The sequence below is a fragment of the Cebus imitator genome, unplaced genomic scaffold (genome assembly GCF_001604975.1).
Source record: "Cebus imitator isolate Cc_AM_T3 unplaced genomic scaffold, Cebus_imitator-1.0 Scaffold124, whole genome shotgun sequence".
In the NCBI taxonomy this organism is placed as follows: Eukaryota; Metazoa; Chordata; class Mammalia; order Primates; family Cebidae; genus Cebus; species Cebus imitator.
The window spans coordinates 4,441,927-4,462,697 of record NW_016107439.1 but is presented as its reverse complement, the minus strand read 5'-3'; the positions used below and the strand labels follow the sequence as shown (position 1 = coordinate 4,462,697).

General features: G+C 35.2%; 1 protein-coding gene across 1 annotated transcript in view; it reads right to left on the bottom strand.

Annotated features, from left to right (window-relative positions):
* The window catches only part of FRYL (FRY like transcription coactivator), a 180,764-nt gene that overhangs the window by 82,720 nt on the left and 77,273 nt on the right, over positions 1-20,771 (bottom strand). Inside the window, exons 12-21 of the mRNA XM_037742590.1 lie at positions 17,506-17,609; positions 17,207-17,315; positions 15,550-15,636; positions 12,698-12,869; positions 11,799-11,931; positions 8,804-8,911; positions 4,940-5,177; positions 3,875-4,060; positions 3,561-3,647; positions 1,381-1,649 (exon numbers count right to left, since the gene is read on the bottom strand). Of these exons, the coding sequence (XP_037598518.1) occupies positions 1,381-1,649; positions 3,561-3,647; positions 3,875-4,060; positions 4,940-5,177; positions 8,804-8,911; positions 11,799-11,931; positions 12,698-12,869; positions 15,550-15,636; positions 17,207-17,315; positions 17,506-17,609 (1,493 nt within the window). The remainder of the gene's footprint in view (positions 1-1,380; positions 1,650-3,560; positions 3,648-3,874; positions 4,061-4,939; positions 5,178-8,803; positions 8,912-11,798; positions 11,932-12,697; positions 12,870-15,549; positions 15,637-17,206; positions 17,316-17,505; positions 17,610-20,771) is intronic.

Below are 20,771 nucleotides of genomic sequence, written 5' to 3'. Positions count from 1 at the left end.
TTTAGTAGAGACGGGGTTTCACCATGTTGACCAGGATGGTCTCGATCTCTTGACCTCATGATCCACCCGCCTCGGCCTCCCAAAGTGCTGGGATTACAGGCTTGAGCCACCGCGCCTGGCTGCCAATCTTTATTTAAAAAGTAACATCCAGACCAGGTGTGGCAGCTCACACCTGTAATCCTAGCACTTTGGGAGGCTGAAGTGGGAGGACTGCTTGAGCCTAGGAGTTCGAGTTTGCAATGTGCTATGATTACACCCCTGCATTCCAGCCAAAGTTACAGAGAGAGGCCCTGTCTTTTTTTTAAAAAAAAAAGGAAGAAAGAAAAAGAAAACAAAACAAAAAAGAAATCCAATACACAATACCTGAGAACATACATAAACAATTAGCATGTATATGTATAAATACCAAATAAATACGTATATTCAAATCCAAAAGTAAGAATGACTACTCTGGGTAGGACGTTTAAGAGATTTTAAAAAGTACGACTGAATTTGAGCTATATCATATATGGATATGCAAAAAGAAAAAAGAGGTATCCTGTGCGTTATGAGAACAAAAGCTCACAAAATGGAAACTGTTAACCACACGTAATAAAGTTTGAGAGGATAATTTGGTTCCAACATTAAAGGTTTTGATAGAAAGTTAGGAAAAAAGGCACAGAGCGGAGTTAGGTTTGAAGAGCTTTTAATGTGGGCCTCAAGTGATAGGTCAATCCAGATAGGTCAATCCAGGGTTTGTGTGGGCAAGTATAGGCTCAGAGGACTCATTCCATTCAATGTGATCAATGGGGTAGTCAGGAACCCAAACCCAGATTCAAAAATTATCCTGTGTATTTAAGAGCAAACAGAAATTAACTGAAATTTATAATGACCTTGGTCAACTCTCCATTTCATCATCCGTTACTCCAAATCTTTACCAACACCCTCAAATCTACTACTCAATGCGTTATTACCACTAGCCACCAGGAGGTGGCCTTCCTTATGCTGTCATCAGGAAAAGTAAGGCTGCTGAGCTGAGTTTCGCTCTGCTTCTCACCCTTTATCTAACTTCTATATCTACATCCATATTCATCTTCAGAACCTTTCCTAATTTCTTCCCTTAACACAGATTTGTTGGACACAACTATGTACCAAGCACAGTGTTATTAAGTAAACTAACAATTAAAATTTGGTGAGACTGAATTACATGAAAAGGAAGAAGTAGTTATGAGACTATGTCCTTGACAACATTCTCCTCCCTCCTTAAGACATGATTACGTACAGTATCGCATATTATTTATGGGCCTTCCAATCCATAATACTTCTGTATCTTTAAAATAAACACATTATGAAAGCTGACAGTCTATGCGTTTTTAAATTTAAACCAGGAAAATAACTTACTTTATATCGACCTGAGGGGACAACAACTGAAGTCTTGTGTATGCAAACATCCAAGCATAGCTCACAGCTGTAGAGCAGTGTTTAGGAAGATTTTCTTGCTTTAAAAAACTGGAGAGACTTATAATCCATGGGTCTTGGCCTTGGGTCACATGTGCAAATATCCATATGTGTGAAGGACTAATCACATCAAACTGGTGGCTAATTGGAGAAGAGTTCCATTCTGCTAATGTCTGTAAATCTATCGAGCTAGGGCAATAGAGCAAAGTGGTCTACATGGAGAGGAAAAAAATTGATTATTACACATTTCAGTAACTGAAAATTGTGCCATATATTGCTCTAAACTGAAAATGGTCTATTAGCAGTTTCTAAAGCAAGGTAATATAAAGTCCACGGTAGGTTGAAGGGAGTAGAGAATTCCTGAAATTGTATGTAAAGTTTGTGTATGTGCATTTTTTTTGGAGACGGATTCCACTATTTTCATTATTCTCAAAAGGATATACAAATCAAAGAAGTTCAGGACCACAATTTAAGTAATTCTTAAATAAATATCCAAATCCGTCACGGTATACTGAAAGCTCCTAGACACCTAAGAAGTGAACCATTAACTTTCATGTTGACCTGTATCTATGTATGTGTGGAACAGACTCAAACATGAGCTCTTCTCCAGAGGTATATATTCTGAAGTACTTGTTCAATATTTGAACTCTTATACTAAAGAGATACACATTTATGTTCTGTGAAAAATACGTGTATTAAGCAGTGGTTTAGGCATTAGAAACAAGTCATCCGTTACTCTCTTTTTGGAATAATTCATAAGTTAATTTATGATTAATATCTAAAACAAAATGCTTTAAATTATGCAGATCTATTCATAAAATAGTTAGAAGAGAGGCTTTCAAAGGTTCTTACCACAAATAAATGATAATACATAAGATGATGGATACACTAACTACCCTGATTGGATCATTATACAATATAGACATGCATCAAAACATCAAATTGTACCCCATAAATATGCACAATTGTGTCCATTTAAAAGTAAATAAAAATTAAATTTTTAAAAAGTTTAGCATCATTGGGGAGGGGAATTGTACAGATTTCTAATCATCTTTTAGGCTTATAAAATCTTATTACCAGCTGGGCAAGGTGGCTCATGCCTGTAATCCCAGCACTTTGGGAGGCCAAGGCGGGCAAATCATGAGGTCAGGAGATCAAGACCATCCTGGCTAACGTGGTAAAACCCTGTCTCTACTGAAAATACAAAAAGTTAGCTGGGCGTGGTGGCATGCGCCTGTAGTCCCAGCTTGAACCCCGGAGGCAGAGGTTGCAGTGAGCCCAGATTGTGGCACTGCACTCCAGCCTGGGGGACACAGTAAGACTCCGTCTCAAAAAAAAAAAACAAATCTTATTACTTCCCTTGGTTGTATATAACTCATGAATTATAAGAATCAGGTGTTATGCAGAAAGCTCTTAGCATTATGCAGAAAGCTCTTACTGTTATGCATTAACCTCTTGTCCATGTATTCTAAAACAGGAGGAAAGAATTTTTAAGTAGTAAGGTTTTATAGCTATTCTTACACCAACTTTGGAATCTTAATATATGACCTTTTACCACACCAAGACCAAGCAAGAAAGTTTGCATAAACTTTCTCGGTAATGTGTTTGTGGACAAAATGTTTCTCTCCATTTTAATGAGTCAAATTACATATGAGACTGGTATAAAACACTATGTACTTAATCCACTATAGTCAAACTCATGTGATAAACAAAAAGTAGTCACCAAAAAGGCAGGGTATAAGTTTTTGCTTTGAGTATCACTACTTTTTTCCCCACAGCATTTTAACAAGTATTTCTATGTCAAGAATAATATATGCCATAATAAATACCGAACAGTAGCATAAAGTAACATTCAATTTAATGGAAACTTCTTAGATTCGAAGGATTACAATTTTACAAACATGAAACTATTTTTATTTGTATATGGAAGAGTACTTAACCAAGTATAAATGGATGTCACTTTTTAAGTATTACTCTTGAGCATTTTCTAGTGTTCAAAAATACTTTCTAGCACATTACATTTGTTAAGGAAGTTCTTTTATGTGTGCATGTGTATGTGTATGTATATGTGTCTGTCTTAAGTCTCAAAACAAGACTGGCTAGCATGAAGTCACTATAGTTACCTGATCAGCCCCAGTGAGATGTATGAAGCTCTCAAGAATGGATGGGCTTAGCCTGTCCATCACATCTATGGCTAATTCATCATCACCCTGTAAAAAAGACATCATATGTCTAAAAAAATTAGGAATGTTTAAGCAAGGTATAAAACCCAAATAAACACTGAAAATACACTTCAGCACTATTTGTTACAAATGGAATTGAGTAACAGGTTAGTTTAGACCCATGGTAGTAACCTACCTACTTGGGATCAGGACGGACAAAGAGATGGTTTTTCAGTACTTTCATTAGATAACTGAATGAAATACCTAAATCTTACCTTAGGTATTTCCAAAAGTGCAAATAAAGCCCGTATTTCTCTAAGGACACTGACGGCTAGTCTCCTAGTGGCAGGTCGACTGCTACAGAGAATGACAAGTGCAAAGCCTTCAACCACATGGAATACACTGGAATACGGGCTCCTTTCCAGAGGAGGGGGATGAGAAGCTCCATTAGCTACACCATGCTTAAAAAATAGAAGTTAAAAGTAAAATAAAAAATAAGTATATACAGACATTCCAGAAAAACAATAAGAGTAAAGCAAACCACAGTAACTATGAATACAGGTCTGCCTCGGCTCAAGCAATTTAAATAGTATGTAACTTATAAACATGGAATAGTGTGCACAGTGAAAAGAACATTTTATTGGCAGTCTAAATATGAATTCTGTACCTAACTTCGATCATTCTCTATTTTGTAACCTTGGAACTGACAATTGCTCTTCTAATTTCTATGTGGGAAATGAGGGGCTTATAGTGTGTCTTTCACACTCAGAGTATGGACCAGCAGCCTGGCAACACCTGAGAGCTTCTAAGACACTCTTTTTAGTGCCCTGTTGATTTGTATGCTCATTAAAGGTTGAGAAGCTAGGTTGGCTTCAATGGCCTGGGTCTAAAATCCCAAGGGGTTCTATGATTTACACATTATCATAAATCAATGATTTGAGTATCTTTTATGCTTGAGGGGGGCAGATACTGTCTATTCGAAACAGGGACTGGTGACATGGATAAAACAATCAAATAACGCAAATGGAAGACTACCAAAAATTTATTGTATTGGCTTTAAATATATTGGACACAACGTAAAAGTGAGCTGGAATTATCTCTAATTTCTATGCTCATTAAAATCTAATTGTTAACCAAAGAGCATTAGAAAAGTCAGGCACACACATGCTATATATTTACTACATGAACTATGGGAAATTTCAGTTCTAAGGGATTAGGAACACAGAGTGAATAGAACTAATAATACTCTTAGTGTTTGATAAAGTCAATCTGTATTAAAACCATTACTGGTCATTTAGCACTGACCACATACAAAGGGACAATAGAAAAGAATCTGGTACCTGTGAGTCCTGGTTTTTATTATGCATTTGGGCTGCTTGTTTCCACTGATTTATTAATTGTACCAACATCTTTACAGCATTATCAAGAAGCGTGGGATGGATATCAGTCACTTCACGAACAATAAAATAAACAAATCCTGAAAGAACATCCTCCCGCCAATCTGGAAAATCAAGCATTAGTGCCTGCAGAGTATTGAAAGCCAGAGCACGCAGTTCTTCATCCATATGAATTGTGAGCCTACCAAGAACAAAATTCCATTAGCAAACTTCAATACCTTTCAATTAGTTTTATTATCTAAAACTGAAAACTGTGACCTTAAAATATGTGTCCTCTTGTTTTGTAAGAAATATGAAGATAGCAACCAATGTTCACTTTTTCCTGCTATATTCAACGTTATGCTAGTTTATACTCTCATCTGTTTAAATTCACATATGAATCTATTCCTATTAGTTGGTGTTTTTACTATAATCTGAATAAGTGTGATACAAATGACATTAGAATTCCATTTAAAATCCTTTTATCCTTAGATACTGTATTGTTATCCTATAATCAATCAAAAATTGTATCTAATCATATGACATCTTAGCACTATCTTCACATCTATTTAATCCTTTGCTATCACTGTTAAGGACATGATTTATCTCAATCATTCTTTATTCTTCAATCACTGAAGTTACAGTTAAATATAAGATGGCTGATTGTGAAGAAGGATATGCAACAAATTAAATGGAATTAGTGTAATAGAATAATTCTTGAAGTACAGAATGAGAGTAAATTTAGCAATAACATCATAAATGGCATATGATATGAAAAAATGGCATATGCCTAGAAAAAAAAATAAGGCTAGGTGCAGTGGCTCACGCCTATAATCTCAGCACTTTGGGAGGCCAGGGTGGGCAGATCACTTGAGGTCAGGAGTTCGAACCAGCCTGGTCAACATGGTGAAATCCCATCTCTACTAAAACTACAAAAAAATTAGCCGGGCATGGTGGTGCACGCCTGTAATCCTAGCTACTCAGGAGACTGAGGTAGGAGAATCGCTTCATCCTGGGAGGCAGAAGTAACAGTGAGCTGAGATTGTGCCACTGTACTCTAGCCTGGGCAATAGAGCAAGACACCATCTCAAAATGTGTGTGTGTGTGTGTGTGTGTGTGTGTGTGTGTGTGTGTGTGTTGACTCAGCACATAAGGTCCTAAAGAGAGTTTAAGTGTAAACAAATTAGGAAAGAGGCTATATAAAATTAGTTTTTAAACAATATAGGGCTCTGAATATAATTTTAGTTACAGAATTTTACCAGAACATAAAAGAGAATGATAAATAAGAACATTAAAAAAAAAATGGTTGCAGCAATGGAAGCCACCATTATATAATAATATTATATGAATAAAGAGTTTCTGATTTGAGGCTGAAGAGAATTAGGTAATTGACACAAAGAAATTCATCAGAGTTAGAAATAGTCTGAATGAAAAAGATAAGTTCATAATATTAAACACACAGACAATTACATGCTTGGAAAGCTGGAAAAATGTAGTTATCCATGACAGATGCAGAAAGTTGTGTGGTTTAAGAGAAAGGAGATATCAGTGTTCACTCTGCTGAACTCAGTTCTAGTCATCACTAAGCCAACCTTCAACTGACAATGAGACTAAAGAGAAGATGTATTGTAGCTAGACAGACTGAGGAATAAGCAACAAAGCAAGCAGCAGTTCCATCAGCACATGAGAAATAATGAGTCAAATTAAGCATCCCTGGACCAGTATTCTGTCTCTAATAGTGGCACCATGAGATACAATATGGGAGAGGAAAGTGACAGTCCTCAATGATACTGACTTTAAAGGTTATTTCAACATTGCTTAAATCTATGAATATGTAAATATCTACCTTATTCCTATCTGTGTGATACAGGGTATATATGTGTGAGTTAACTGCTCATGGTACACAGTAGAATAACAATAAAGCTTGGCTAATTAAAGGCAGGGGAATTAATTAACTTTCCTTAGGGACAACATACAGGTCTGCAAATTTACAATGCATCTTTGTTTTGTTTGTTTGGTTGCTTTATGTTAAAGTAAATAAGATTTAGATAGCACAATTCCAAATGATATGAAGAGAGGAGAGATTAGAACAGACCCTATGTTCTTCCTTTCCACTGAGGTAAATTAATTAGTAAACAAATATCATAGGAGAAAGAAGCAAAGTGAACAGCAAAGCAAATTGTCATTCACTGTTTAGCTGTCTGTTCTTTTCCTAGGCTGTCCCATCCCTGTCCCTCATACTTGCAGTTTCATTTTGGTGGAAACATGGGAGATCTACTCTTACGGATCAACAACCACAAAGACGTAGATGAGTTATGTTGTGGCAGGAGGAGTAAGAGCAGAATTGAACAGTAGGTGTTTACTGCTCTCCCAAGAAACAGTGTTATAAATAATTAATGGTTCTTATTTCCAGTGCTGACATGAACTTTGTAACTCTGCAATTTGATTCACAGAAAAATTAGGAGACAGTGTGGGAAGGGAACAAATTTATGTGATGCAAAGGAACCCCTTTCTTTCATAATCATCACAGGAGACATAGAATCTCTGATCACAACAGACAACAGATGAGGATAAGGTAGTGCCAGGGTGTGTGAAAAGCTAGGCAAGTGGGGAGAAGGGGTTGCTGGAACAGTCTATTAATTATTTCTTTATCATAAATTTAACATATGCCTAAGTGATAAATGCCCAGCAACAAGTGAACACCTTTCAATGTCTCCAAGTATCGCTGCTCTGCTATAGTCATTATATTTGTTTTTTTCATCTAGGACAGGGCTGGCAAACTGTGGCTCAAGGGCTAAATCCAGCCAGATGTTTACTGGAATGCAGTCCTGTGCCCCTCTTTACCTATTGTCTATGTCTGCTTTTGTACTACAATGTCAGAGATGAATATATGTTTGCTTGTTTTATTGATAAATAATAGTTGTACATACTTTTGGGGTAGATGTGATAATTTAATGCATACATACAATTTGTAAAGATCGAGTCAGTGTAATGAGGATATCTATCACCATAAATACTTGTCTTTTTTTTATGTTAGAAAACTTTATTCTTTTCTAGCTATTTTGAAATGTACAGCAGATTATTGTAAACTATAGTCACTCTACTGATCTACTGAACACTAGGTCTTACTTCTATCAAACTGTGTAATTGGACCCATTACAAAGATCATAATGACCTGCAAAACCCTAAAATACTATCTGGTACTTTACAGAAAAATGTGCCGATCCCTATCTAGGGAATCCCAAACTACATCAGAAAAGCAGTTTTTCAACAGGCTATCGCCTCTACTTAGAATTAGGAACTAGTATGTAAGTCTGGTTGTCAGGTTATTTACTCATTTTATGGAGCTATGATATGCCTAACAGAAGAGAGAGAAAAACTTGAATGCCACAGTTCTGCCATAGGGGAAAAAAAAAAAGCACGAATGAGACCTGATTATCACCAGAGATGCTAAAGAAATGACTGTAAGAGTAAGCAAAATCATTAATTGCCTAACTGGGAATTATGATACACTGATAATGCCCATATGTTAAGGGATAATGTGGTAACAGAAATCCAGGAAAGAATACTAGATGGAAAAATAGGGAACTATTTTTGGGGGAATATAGTGTGGAGGAATCTAGAAGAACTCGAGAAGTGAAAAGTTAGTGAGAAAAATGTGTTTAACAACAAGAAAGACAAGATGGAAGTTTAGAAAGTAAATCAGATGAAGGATTAGAAATGTCTTCATCATCGCCTTTTTAGTGATAACAGTAACAAAGGTATATTGGAAATATAAAGGAGCAGAAGGCATAAAACTTAACATTGCAAACAGTAATTCTCATTTACCTTGCTAACAATTCAATGAGGTCAGTTCTGCTCATACCATCAGGAATCAACCTTGGAATCGCAGCAATACAAGTTCTAAACAAATCAATCTTGGGTTTTCTTTCCCCCCTGAAAAATACAACAGGATTTAATAAAAAGCTTATTACATATGCTAGACAATAAAATCTAACTTGGAAAAATAACTACAGAAAGTGGGAGCTCTCCCTTGAAGTTTAATATATTTAATATTAAAAAAAATATATAAATCTTGTAGGTAATTATTAGTCTATGTATGAACAAAAGAATGTAGAAATAATTCAGGAGAAAACCAGCAAACAAAAAGGTTTTTAGTAACTAAACAACAAGAATTATTATTACATAACAAATATTATTTAAACAGATTATTTATAATTAATCTTACGGATATTTAAGATGATTAAATATTTACTATTTAGCCTCCCATAAATAATATTAAAATAAATAATAACATTGATATCATTAAATAAATACTGGATGTTGTTTGTTCTTGTCCTGTGTGTGATACACACACATATACATACTTAAAATTTCTATATAATAAAATGAGCCAATTTTTCAAAAATCCTGGTATCTCCAGAGACTTAATACAATTTAATTTTACTCTATTTTCTTTTAGTTATTCAATAATTTTATTTATTGTAAATATCTAACCTCTTAATACACTGGTTTTTATTTTGGTCTGTATCTGAAGGTGAGGCGTTTTAAATTTCTTTAATCTGAATTGTTCTTCAGTTGGCCTAATAAAACATCCTGATGTGGAAAAGAATTTGGATATTCTCAGTGTTTTAGGTTTTTTTTTTTTTTGAGACGGAGTTTCACTCTCGTTGCCCAGGCTGGTGTGCAATGGCATGATCTCAGCTCACTATAATCTCCACCTCCAAGGTTCAAGCGATTCTCCTGCCTTAGCCTCCTGAGTAGCTGAAATTACAGGTGCCCACCACCACACCCAGCTGATTTTTTGTATTTTTAGTAGAGATGGGGTTTCACCATGTTGGCCAGGCTGATTTTGAACTTCTGACCTCAGGAGATCCACCTGCCTTGGCCTCCCAAAGTGCTGGGATTACAGTTGTGAGCCACTGCACCTGGCCTTGGGTATTTGTTATAGTGGCAATGGCCTCACTACGTCCTTTTAGAGATTTCATATAGTCAGTCCTCTCTTTGTATGGTTTCAAAATACATGAATTTCAGTTACTACACTTTAGTTAAATAACACCAGTCCCCAAAAACACAGTTCAAATTTAAGCTACCATATGCTAAGTAACAGCATAAACAAACTTTGCTTTGGTTCTTTGGTCCATAAAGCACCATGCACATCATAATCACTGTCATTTCTGTCAAGGCTGTCGGTGATTGGTCAATGTGCATCTATTATTCAGTTCATAAACAGACAGCTAAGTGTATAAAGATGTTGCCTCCTGGTCTCCCAGGATAATCCATGTGACATTTTACAAAAATGGATAATCAAAACAGGGTACTGACTAACTAAGAGGAAGTACAACAAAGAAAGAAAAAGGTAGTATCACTGTGTAGTGTGTTCTTATTTATGTTGCTTTGGCATCCATTTTAAATATAAATTTGACTGGTATAAGAAAGTCAAACTTGCATGACTAGTTTCCAGTTCTACACCCTACTCCATCTCCCAGTTCTTAAATGTGGTTGATCCAGGTATCTGTCTTACCCAACTTCCTCCTGGCAACCACCTCCCTATGAACACCTAGACGCAGCCTACCTGACTGGCCCAATTGACCTGCGTACCCACCAGGGACTATGCAGATGTGCTGCAGTGACCACCTCTCAGGCACAGCATGACCTCCTTAACTCATGCCTGCTTGGCTTCAATCCACCAATTAGAATTCCCCATCAGTAACTGTTTGGATAACACCCTCAACCCAAAAAAGGCACTGGCCCATGGGTGTGTTTCTCTCTTTCTCTCTCCACATGCTCCCTGACCTCTGTGAGTGAGGCCTCCATGTGTGCAGTGTACCCCCACTACCTGTAGGTAATAACATCTTCATTGTTATCTTGCTTCTCTCCTAGTCACTGAGAGGGTGCTCTCTATCTCAAAGATCCTAAATTAAAGCACACTGAAATAGACTAGAAAGGTAACAGAGTTACAGAAGAAAGAGCTAGCCAGGGAATGTTGATACTGCTGTCTTTCGAGATGTTATATAGGTATCAGAGGAACTGGGTGAAAGCAAACTTACTGACAAAAATGAGGTGGATGTGGTGAAAAACAAGAAATCCCAGAGGAAGTAACGTTGGGAAAAAACTTCACATTAAAGAAACTCTCAGAGATATTAGCATATAGTAGTCCATAATAACTGTGTATTAAATTTAGAGATTAAATATCAAATTTGGTGTTCTAATGATGCAAATATTAATATCCGAAAGAATCTCCTCCCTTACAGAGAATATGTAGATGTTTTATAGCAAATAGAAGAAGTTACTGCCATAACATACACCCTCTGGAGGAGAAATCCCTAGCAATAAGAAAAAAAGATGCCAGGATGACAAATAATGACGAGACCCTGGAGGTGGGGTGAGATGAGGTACTGTTTCTAAAAAAAATACTCATGCTATTTCTCTCTATACCCTAGTTCCTTTCGGAGTTCAGGTTTTCATGATTTTTTCTTTTTTAACTAGGACTTTGGAAGTAAAAGCATTTATCTGACTTAATAAACCAATCCTGCCCACATACATCTGGAGTACCTAGGATTCATATTTTGCTCATGGATTAAGTGCAGGGCCTTGTCATTGACAACACATCAGACTGGGTTCCAGAGTGAGTTTTGCTGTCTATACCAGTTTGACAGCACTTTAAAACTGAGCATGTGGGAGGAATCACTGTATTGAAAACTGCAGCAGATAGAAACACGGAAGAACTCTAAAGACAAAGTAAGGAGACAGGTAAGCAAGAACCATCCATGCTGTCTTAGGAAAACTGAAAGGGCAATAAAGGCAAAAATTTACTACATACGTAATCATGTCTTCAGGCTCCTTATTAGACATCTGCACACTGGTCATACACATTGGTCTCCCAACTTCTTTGTCCAAATGTCTGAGGATGCTATCTAATGCTTTTCTTACTTGAGGATAGTAAACTGACATTCCTAGGGGAAAAAACTTCAGTTATAAAATATCTGATGTTAGATAAGAATACTTAGTTACTTTCTGTAGTAAAAGCCTATCAATCTTTAAATGATATTAGCTTATTGCTGCCACAAAAGGGGTTTCAACTGTGATATATTCTCCCTGATGATCAGCTTCAGTATATTGGACTAACTGGAGAAATTATGTAGTAATTATGCAGAAGACTAAAATTAAGTTGAAGAAAGGACAGAATGCAGTGAATAGGATCCTGTGATAAAATAAAGATTTAACTGGAAAACTCTTCACATGAAGACTCATAACTATTATCGAAAAAAAGTATTCATTGTAGGCTGGGCACAGTGGCTCACATCTGTAATCCCAGTACTTTGGGAAGCTGAGGTGAGTGAATCACTTGCGGTCAGGAGTTTGAGACCAGCCTGTCCAACATGGCGAAACCCCATCTCTACTAAAAATACAAAAATTAGCCAGGCATGGTAGTGGATGCCTCTAGTCCCAGTTACTTGGGAGGCTGAGGCATAAGAATCGCTTGAATCCAGGAGGCGGGGCTTACAGTAAGTCAAGATCGTGCCACTGCCCTCCAGCCTGGGCAGCAGAATGAGATTCTGTCTCAAAAAAAAAAAAAAAAAAGTATTCATTTTCTACAGCTGTATATACTGAAAAAATGGTATTAGGCAAATTTATATACATTTTAGATTTGATCAGACTTTTATAAAAGAATATGAAACTGCATTACAAAGCGACTTACTTAATTTCAGTTAAACTAACCTATGACTTTTGCTTCTTCATCTGTCAGGGTTTTATTGAGAAAAATTTTCTTTACACGAAGAGTATTTCCTGAGGGAAGAATAACTCCTGTTGTTGGCATGGGTGGTTCACCATCTTTCTGTTGCAAACTGTCTGCTATTACAAGGAAGACTCTGAGGCCTATGTTCATTCTCTTCAAAGGAAAAAAAATTCAAAAGGAAGAAATGAGTGTCATAAATTACCTTTTTTGCATGTTAGAAATATTTATCAATGACATCAGAGTTGGGGGAGTGGAAGGAAGGAAGACAGAAGGAACACTAACCTCTCTGTCCCATATTTTTAACTAGCCCAGGCATTAGAGTTTGCTTTAATATCAAATTATCAAATGCCACTCACTCACTTGTGAGGTCAACCAGCTTCCTATTGTCTCTAAGGCTTATAGCAATCCTCTTCCATCCTTCCTCAACTCTCCTTATCCTCCTATGGTCCCTTACCCTCGCCTTTCTAGGCAAATGACTTGTCTTCTACTTCACAGAAAAAAAATCACCAACTTTCCTCAATCTCTCATTACAAATCACATTAATCTATTTATACCTGAGCCTCTTCTCCCTCCCTTTTGCTCTTGGTATAGTGAGGGAGTGGCAGTCTTCCTAGTTGTTGGAATCCCATCTGTTCTTGCATGTTTGGAAACATTCCAACGCCAATTACACCTTCTCTTTCTTACATCTTCAACATTTTCCTTTCAGCTGAATATATCCCATTTATCTGAACTATACTTGCTATCTTACTGGAACAAACCTTCCCCAAATGCTTTCCTGAAGCCATTCTCACTCATCGGCGACCATATTGCTCAAAACAGTGGACCTATTTATAGCATGCTATTTGATTTTTCAGCAACATAGACAAGGTCAAGTACTCCTTCTCTCCTGAAACACTCCCTTCCTTTAATATCTCTCTTCCACTTCTGGCTGTGTCATCTTTATCTGCATTTCAGGTTTATCCTCCTTTACCTGGGTATTGAATGTTAGACTGCTTCAAGGCAAGGTCCTCCTAGGCTGCCTTCTCCTATTATTATGTATTACCTCCCAAAGCAACTGCATATACTTACATGCTTCAATTACCACCCATACCAGAACACCCACAAATGTTATGCCTGACCTCTCCCTGAACTCAGACCCATCTGACATCTCTTACTTGGAAGCCTCTACCTGGATGCCTCAGGTTAGACATGTTCAAACCAAATGCATGACCTTGCTGCCCCCAAATATGATTCCTTCTCAGTGTTTCTTTACTCAGTGAATGTTCCTCTATCTGCACCACTACGATCTAAGCCCAGGCTGTCATTTTCTCTGATCTACACCAGTGATCTCTCCAGTGGGTATACACATGCCAGTGGGTGTGCAAGGTAGTTCACTGGAATATGAGAAGAAAATAAAGCTTTTATTTATATGTATTTGTTATCTAAGTAAGATTAAAACTTTAAGCTTCACTCATCTTTATATACAACATAGTACTGGTGCCCTTCCTTAGTCAAAGTATCAGATAGTCACATGTCACATAATCAAAGATGACACCTTGAAAGAAGTGGAAAAGGCCCACAATGTAGTCAAGTTGACAGAGGAAGCTTAACTTATACATTCTTTCGGTGTATTGCAATTTGCATATATTTGATTAAATGGGCTAACTGGTAATTTTATCTAGGTTTAACTAAACTAGCTCTTACAAACTTAAAGTTCTTGAAAATACAGATTCAAGATAATCCTAACAAAGCAAACCTAATAAACAACCACCACCACCCAAAAAACACTCAGCAGAACTTTTCTTTAACTCCTAGTATAAGAACTTCAGTAAGAAAAAAATTTACTTTCAGAAATACATTTATTCAACGAAGTGAATATTTTCTAAATGGATGTTCAATAAAATATCTTTTGTTTCATAATTTTTGTTGCTGGAAACCATTTTTGTTGGTAGAAACCAAAAAATATATAAATAAAAGCTTTATTTTCTTCCTGTACTCCAGTGAACTACCTTCTACACCCACTGGGATGCATGTATCCCCCACGTGTTAAGTATGTCAGCTATACAAACAATCATGTTTGCCTACTTTCTAAATCTGGAAATAATTACTAAACTATCTTAAAAATATTACAAATGAAAAGCCTTTCCAACTCATTTGTTAACCATATAAACACATATCTTAGGATTTGACTATGTATTGGAACAAGATCGTAATTTAAAATAAGAAAAAAGAAAATAGATAATGCCTGTTTTACCTTTTTATATTCTCAGATGTAATTAGATTCCAATAAACAATTAATTTATGAAATATTTTGAAAAATCCTGAATATCTAATGTCTAAAGAATGAATTAGAGTTTACTAGTGAATCATGAGCCCATGGAGGCAGGATAGAACATTTACTTTTTTAATGTTACTTTTTTGGGGGGGTGGTGGTGAGAGAACAAATTTTTGTTTTTACTATGAAACATAGAACAGTGCCTGACACATTTTAGGTGCTCAATAAATGATGAATGCATGAAATTTATTGAATAACACCTTAAATATAAATCATGTGAATTAAAAAAAAAGAAGAAGAAAAAACCTGAGCACATGTTACAACTTCCAGGAGCCAGCTCAGCTGACTAACCCAACAAAATTTTCCTCTCCTTTTTATTTTCTACCATGCTTAAACACTATTATTAAACCATTCAGCCAGCTATCAGAACAGTTAAGTAACTTGTCTGGGATCACAGCTAGTATTAGAAGTACAGCTGGGATTTGAACCTAAGAGTTCTAATTCCAGAAATCATGCTCTAAAAAAAAAATAAAATAAATAGTATAGGATTGTATATCATTAGGCTATAAATTTTTTTACCTCTGGATTAATGGTGAAAGTTTTAGTAGATTTTCCAACACTGAGAAGATCAAATATTATTTCTTTCATTGCAAAATCCAAACGTTCCTTAAAAAAAAAAAAAAAAAAAAAACCTTATAGCTTGCTTCTATGTGTTACGTATCATTCTAAGAATTATAAATATAATATACAATGGCAACAACACAGGTTTGTGCCCTTAAAAAGTTCATAGCTGAACAGAAATATGCATGAATTAAGGTCAAAATATATAAGTATATTATCAAATGATTTAACACCAACACTAATAGAATAAAAGTTTTAAGCATTCATTCACCAAAATCATATTAAAATCAAAGTGAAAGAATTCCCAGAATGATAATGAAAGGAAGTCCCAAGACAATAGCCAGGCAGTGGCCTAGTGAGCAGTGAGTTCATATTGGGTCAGGAAGAATGGGGCTGGGGCTCTAGGAAGGAAATCTCCCAGGGGGAGGAAAAAAAAAAGTTAACTAATAAGATTAGCTGATGTTTGAATGGAGTTTTATAATTCTGGTGGAGTGCTAGAGGAAGGTAACTAATTCAAGGGAGTGGGCACAATTCTGGAAAAAAAGAAAAGGGAAGAGATGCAACCTAATGTCACAAGTTTTCTGAACACTTGATCTAAAGTACAATTTGCTTTTATTAATCTGACTGATAACCTTATACTTACCTAATTATCATTACTTTTGTTCTCTAGTAAATAACAATGTACTAATTCTATTTAAATATTCTTTATTTCTTCACTGTCAAAAATCATTGTATTATGGATCACCTAGATTGTTACAGTTTCAGTTGAAAGAGAATGCAACTAATATTCTGGAATCACAGCACTTTCCCATGTTGAGGAGGTAACCCTACTTATGTTTCTCCAAGGTGGATGTCTCAAAAGGTAATGTGATCAAAACCTTGGATTGGCTCATCAACATATATTTAATCCCCTTCTAATAATCCTTCCTTTACTGCAGATGCTAGAAAGCTAAACTTGTATTTCCCAGGATCCTATGTAACAAAAAGCTTGAGGACATGATTTATACCCTGCCAAGTGGTATGCTCATGTGAGTCTCTTTGGGAACTGGGATATACAAAGAGGAGGAGGAAGGCAGGGAGAAACGAGTCTATTTTACTGGTGAGGAACGTGGTAGACACAGCATGATTCTGAAGCACATCCACATGTGGTGACTTCCTTATCTAATGGCTTTTATTTTGGCAAGGTGGCAGCTTCCTCATTGTCTTTCAGACTGGAATTCATTTCTTCAGCCCAACTATAAATTCTTTGAGCTATCCATATTCCTTTCGAGATTCCTTTGGGTTTAACTAACTACAGTGGATTCTATTATCTGTACCTAAGAGCCTAGATTAATATAGACTATGAAAATAATTTTCTAAGAAATCCTTCAAGATATTCAGGAGGTAATTAGTAAAGGCACTAAGATTAGGAGTATGAGATACATTGTTGATCACTTTTCGATGAAAAGTGCTTCCACCTGTGGGTTTCCTTTCTGTCTGCAAGTGTAGATTAATAAAAAAAAAACTTATTCGATGTTATGTTTTTAGATGCATAAAAAATTTCAAAGCTCCCACTGATTACAATAGATTACTCTAACAATTTGCATACATACCTACTATGAGGTGAAGCACTCACCTGAGCAATGAACTGAATAATCTTCACAAATATATTGAGAGGTGTGTCACGAGGAACCACACTTCGTGAGCCTTTTGGAAAAAGTGCTGACACTATGCTCATAAGACGACTACAGGGAAAAAGATCTAGTTATAATGAGATCATGACATCAACAGCGTATGAGCAAAAAATACTTCCTATTCTTCATAATATATTAACAGAATTCATATTCCATCCACAAAGTATAATGTTTACTAAAATTCCTATTAGTGTTTTTTTAAAACGTGATTTTTAATGGACTTTAAAGCAAAGATACTCACCTTTGAGTTACAGTGTTGCTTTCACATTTTATTCTAATTACATAAACCCACAACAATCTATATAAAGATTCCAGTGCAACTCGAGACATTTTAGGATCTTTATTCTGTTTTAAAACAAAAGAGAATAAAAATAAACATATTAAAATACTTGCAATCACTTAAGAGCAAACATATTCTTTGTCAACAACTAAAAGCTCACCTTTTTTGTATTCCGTCTAAAATAGGTTTAAATATATAGGTACATATTTGGTATAAGGTAAGTATATGGCTCAAAAGTAACCATAAATGTGAAAATTGAGCCCTTCCTTATACTTTCAAAAGAAAATACTAAATCTTATTTAGTAAATAAAATTATACTAATATTTCTAAGAACTCTAAAATTACACACACAAACTTACTTGATGATAAACAGTTCACACTCCAACACTGACATAATGACTGAAAAAAAGGATCACTCATTTTTGGTGTAATTCACTTGCAGTCCATATACAGTTAAAATTCAGAACACCAAATGGTATTACAGTCATTTGCATTTACAAAATAATGCAAAATATTATGAAGTGCATATCCTTATGAGTGAATAGTGACTTAACAGCATGGACTCTAAAACTGGGAAAAATGGATTAAATCCAAGCTCCATCCTTGGGCATTGTTACATTATTCTGAATCACAATTTCCTCATCTCTAATATGGAGAAAATATGGTACCTACCTTAGAGATAAAGTTAATATCTGTAAAGCACTTGGAACAGTACCTGGCATGTATTAAATGTTCATTGACTATTAAGTGTTATAATTTTTATTTGGAATCAGGATATTATTTAAATTATTAGTATTATTTAAAATCAGAAAGTTATTTCCATTTTAATCATAATTTAATCAGCATAGCTTTTCTTCATTCTAGCTGTTATAAAAAATAAAGTTCTCAAATGACCAGTAAAGCAGTGAGGTTTAATTGTAAATTTTGAAATGCAGCTAATAATCTCCTTTTTTTAAGAAGAAACTCTTTATACATCTGTTGATTAGTTTTAGGATGCACTGATTATTGTGAATTTACATTTTAGCTTTTCCCAGATCTATCTAGATAAAGATCTGATATAAGTAAGGATGGAAGATCAGTTACTCTGCTGATTAGACTCTCAGTATCAATCCAGTGCCAGATCCATAATGATACCAAATTTCAAATATACTTTCCGAGTAATTTCCAATTATATTTGTTACTAACGTAACTAAAGTAACATAAAATGTATACTACTAATATAACAACCAAGCATTCTGTAGTAACGTCTTTAAGACAACATAACTTTCTTTTCTATCATTTAAATCTAAGATAACCAGACGTCAAAATAGTTCAGCCAGGAGTTAGGAAGATAGAGCGAGATGAAGAGGTAGAGCATGAAGGATTTTTAGGAGTGAAAATACTCTGCATGATACTATAATGGTAGGTACATGTCATTAGACATTTGTCCAAACCGATAGAATGTACAACACCAAGAGTAAACTCTAATGTAAGCTGTGGGCTTTGTGTGATAAAGACGTGCCAATGTATATTTATCAGTTTTAACAAATGTATCATTCTGAAGGGGGATGCTGAGTATGGGGGAAGCTAGACCTGAGTGGAGGTAGGGAAATCTCGGTACCCTCCTCTCAATTTTACTGTGAACCTAAAACTGCTCTAAAAAAATAAAGCCTTAAATAAGTCCCATTAGTTTTTAGGTACACATGAAATAACATTTTTATACTGTTAAATTGTATTTTCAAAATATTATTAAAAATTATACTTTAAAAATATGTAAGTCCAATTCTACATAAAAACTTTTCTCATATGAATGATTAAATATAAAAATATTTGGATAATCTTAAGTGATGAGGTATCTGGCATGAAAAACCTTGATTTTCAAACAAAGCTGGCATTCACACAATGCCAAAACAGCAAGATGAGAAGTGACAAAAATCAATTATTATTTTTTTCAGCTGCTACAATGCTGCTATATGTCTGAATGATAAAATCATCCTAAATTTATCTGAGCTTTGAACAAAGATATTCAATCTAATTTGAACAACTATACAAATAAAATCTAGTGAACTTAATATAAAACAAAATTTTGATATGTCAGTCAAATATAGTCTTTGGCAACAATCATTTTAATGTTTTTTCTTTTTTCTACTGAATTAAAAAAATGGTTTGTTTAAAACTCAAACCAGTAAAGCCAGGCCTGGTGGTGTATGCCTGTAGTCTCAGCTTGAACCCAGGAGTTGGAGTCTAGCCTGGGCAACATAGCAAGACCCTGTCTCTAAAATATAAAAAAAACAAAAAACCCAAATCAATAGGATAAAATTTTAAAAATTAATTTGTCAAAATTGTATTCCATTAACTTTAAGAGTATAATTGGATTGTTTGTAACTCAAAGGATAAATGCTTAGGTGGATGAATACCCCATTCTCCACAATGTGCTTATTTCACATTCCATGCCTGTATCAAAACATCTCATGTACCCCATAAATATATACACCTACTGTGTGCCCACAAAAATTAAAAATAAAAACAATAACAACAACAAACTATATTCAAAATCGAAGCTACTGTCTCCTTAATTTTACTGGAAATTAAACAGCTTCATTTATAACAGCTAGATAATGTATATTAAACAGAGTATTTTAAAACTGTGAATTTTGGTGAAGAATCAGCATTCAGTATCAGTTCTATGTTTAAAATTCATCTTCTTGGGGCCACATTGATATTAAACATTCTGAAGAATGTTTCTGCTGTGTGCTACTCTTCTTTTACAATACCAGAAGCAGGTTGGAATAAATACATTAGACATGCAATGCAACAATGGGAAAAGGAAAAACAAATGCCACACTTAAAGGAAATAAAGCAATATTTTAGTTTGTAATGTCGACACAACTCACCTGGAGTGTTTCTATTTGTTTTCTGATACTGTTGTTAGATGGCATCTAAATAAAGCAATGTGAGACAGCAAACATAAACATGAGATGCAGCACATGCATGTTAGATGAAAATAAGCACAAAACAAGACAGCTCTTCACCAAGGTCTCTATTTAGAAGAAATTTGAAATGTCCAAGACAGTGGCCAGAAACACTAAAAAAAATCCCACAATTTGGGCATCATGGGAGATCCACCTATAATACTCAAACTAAGAGAAAACAAAAGTGTTAACTCTCTAATTTTTCTTAGAATTTTTCCTAAAGAACTGCATTTCAGTTCAGACAACTTTAAATTTTCTAATAAAAATAAGTATAGA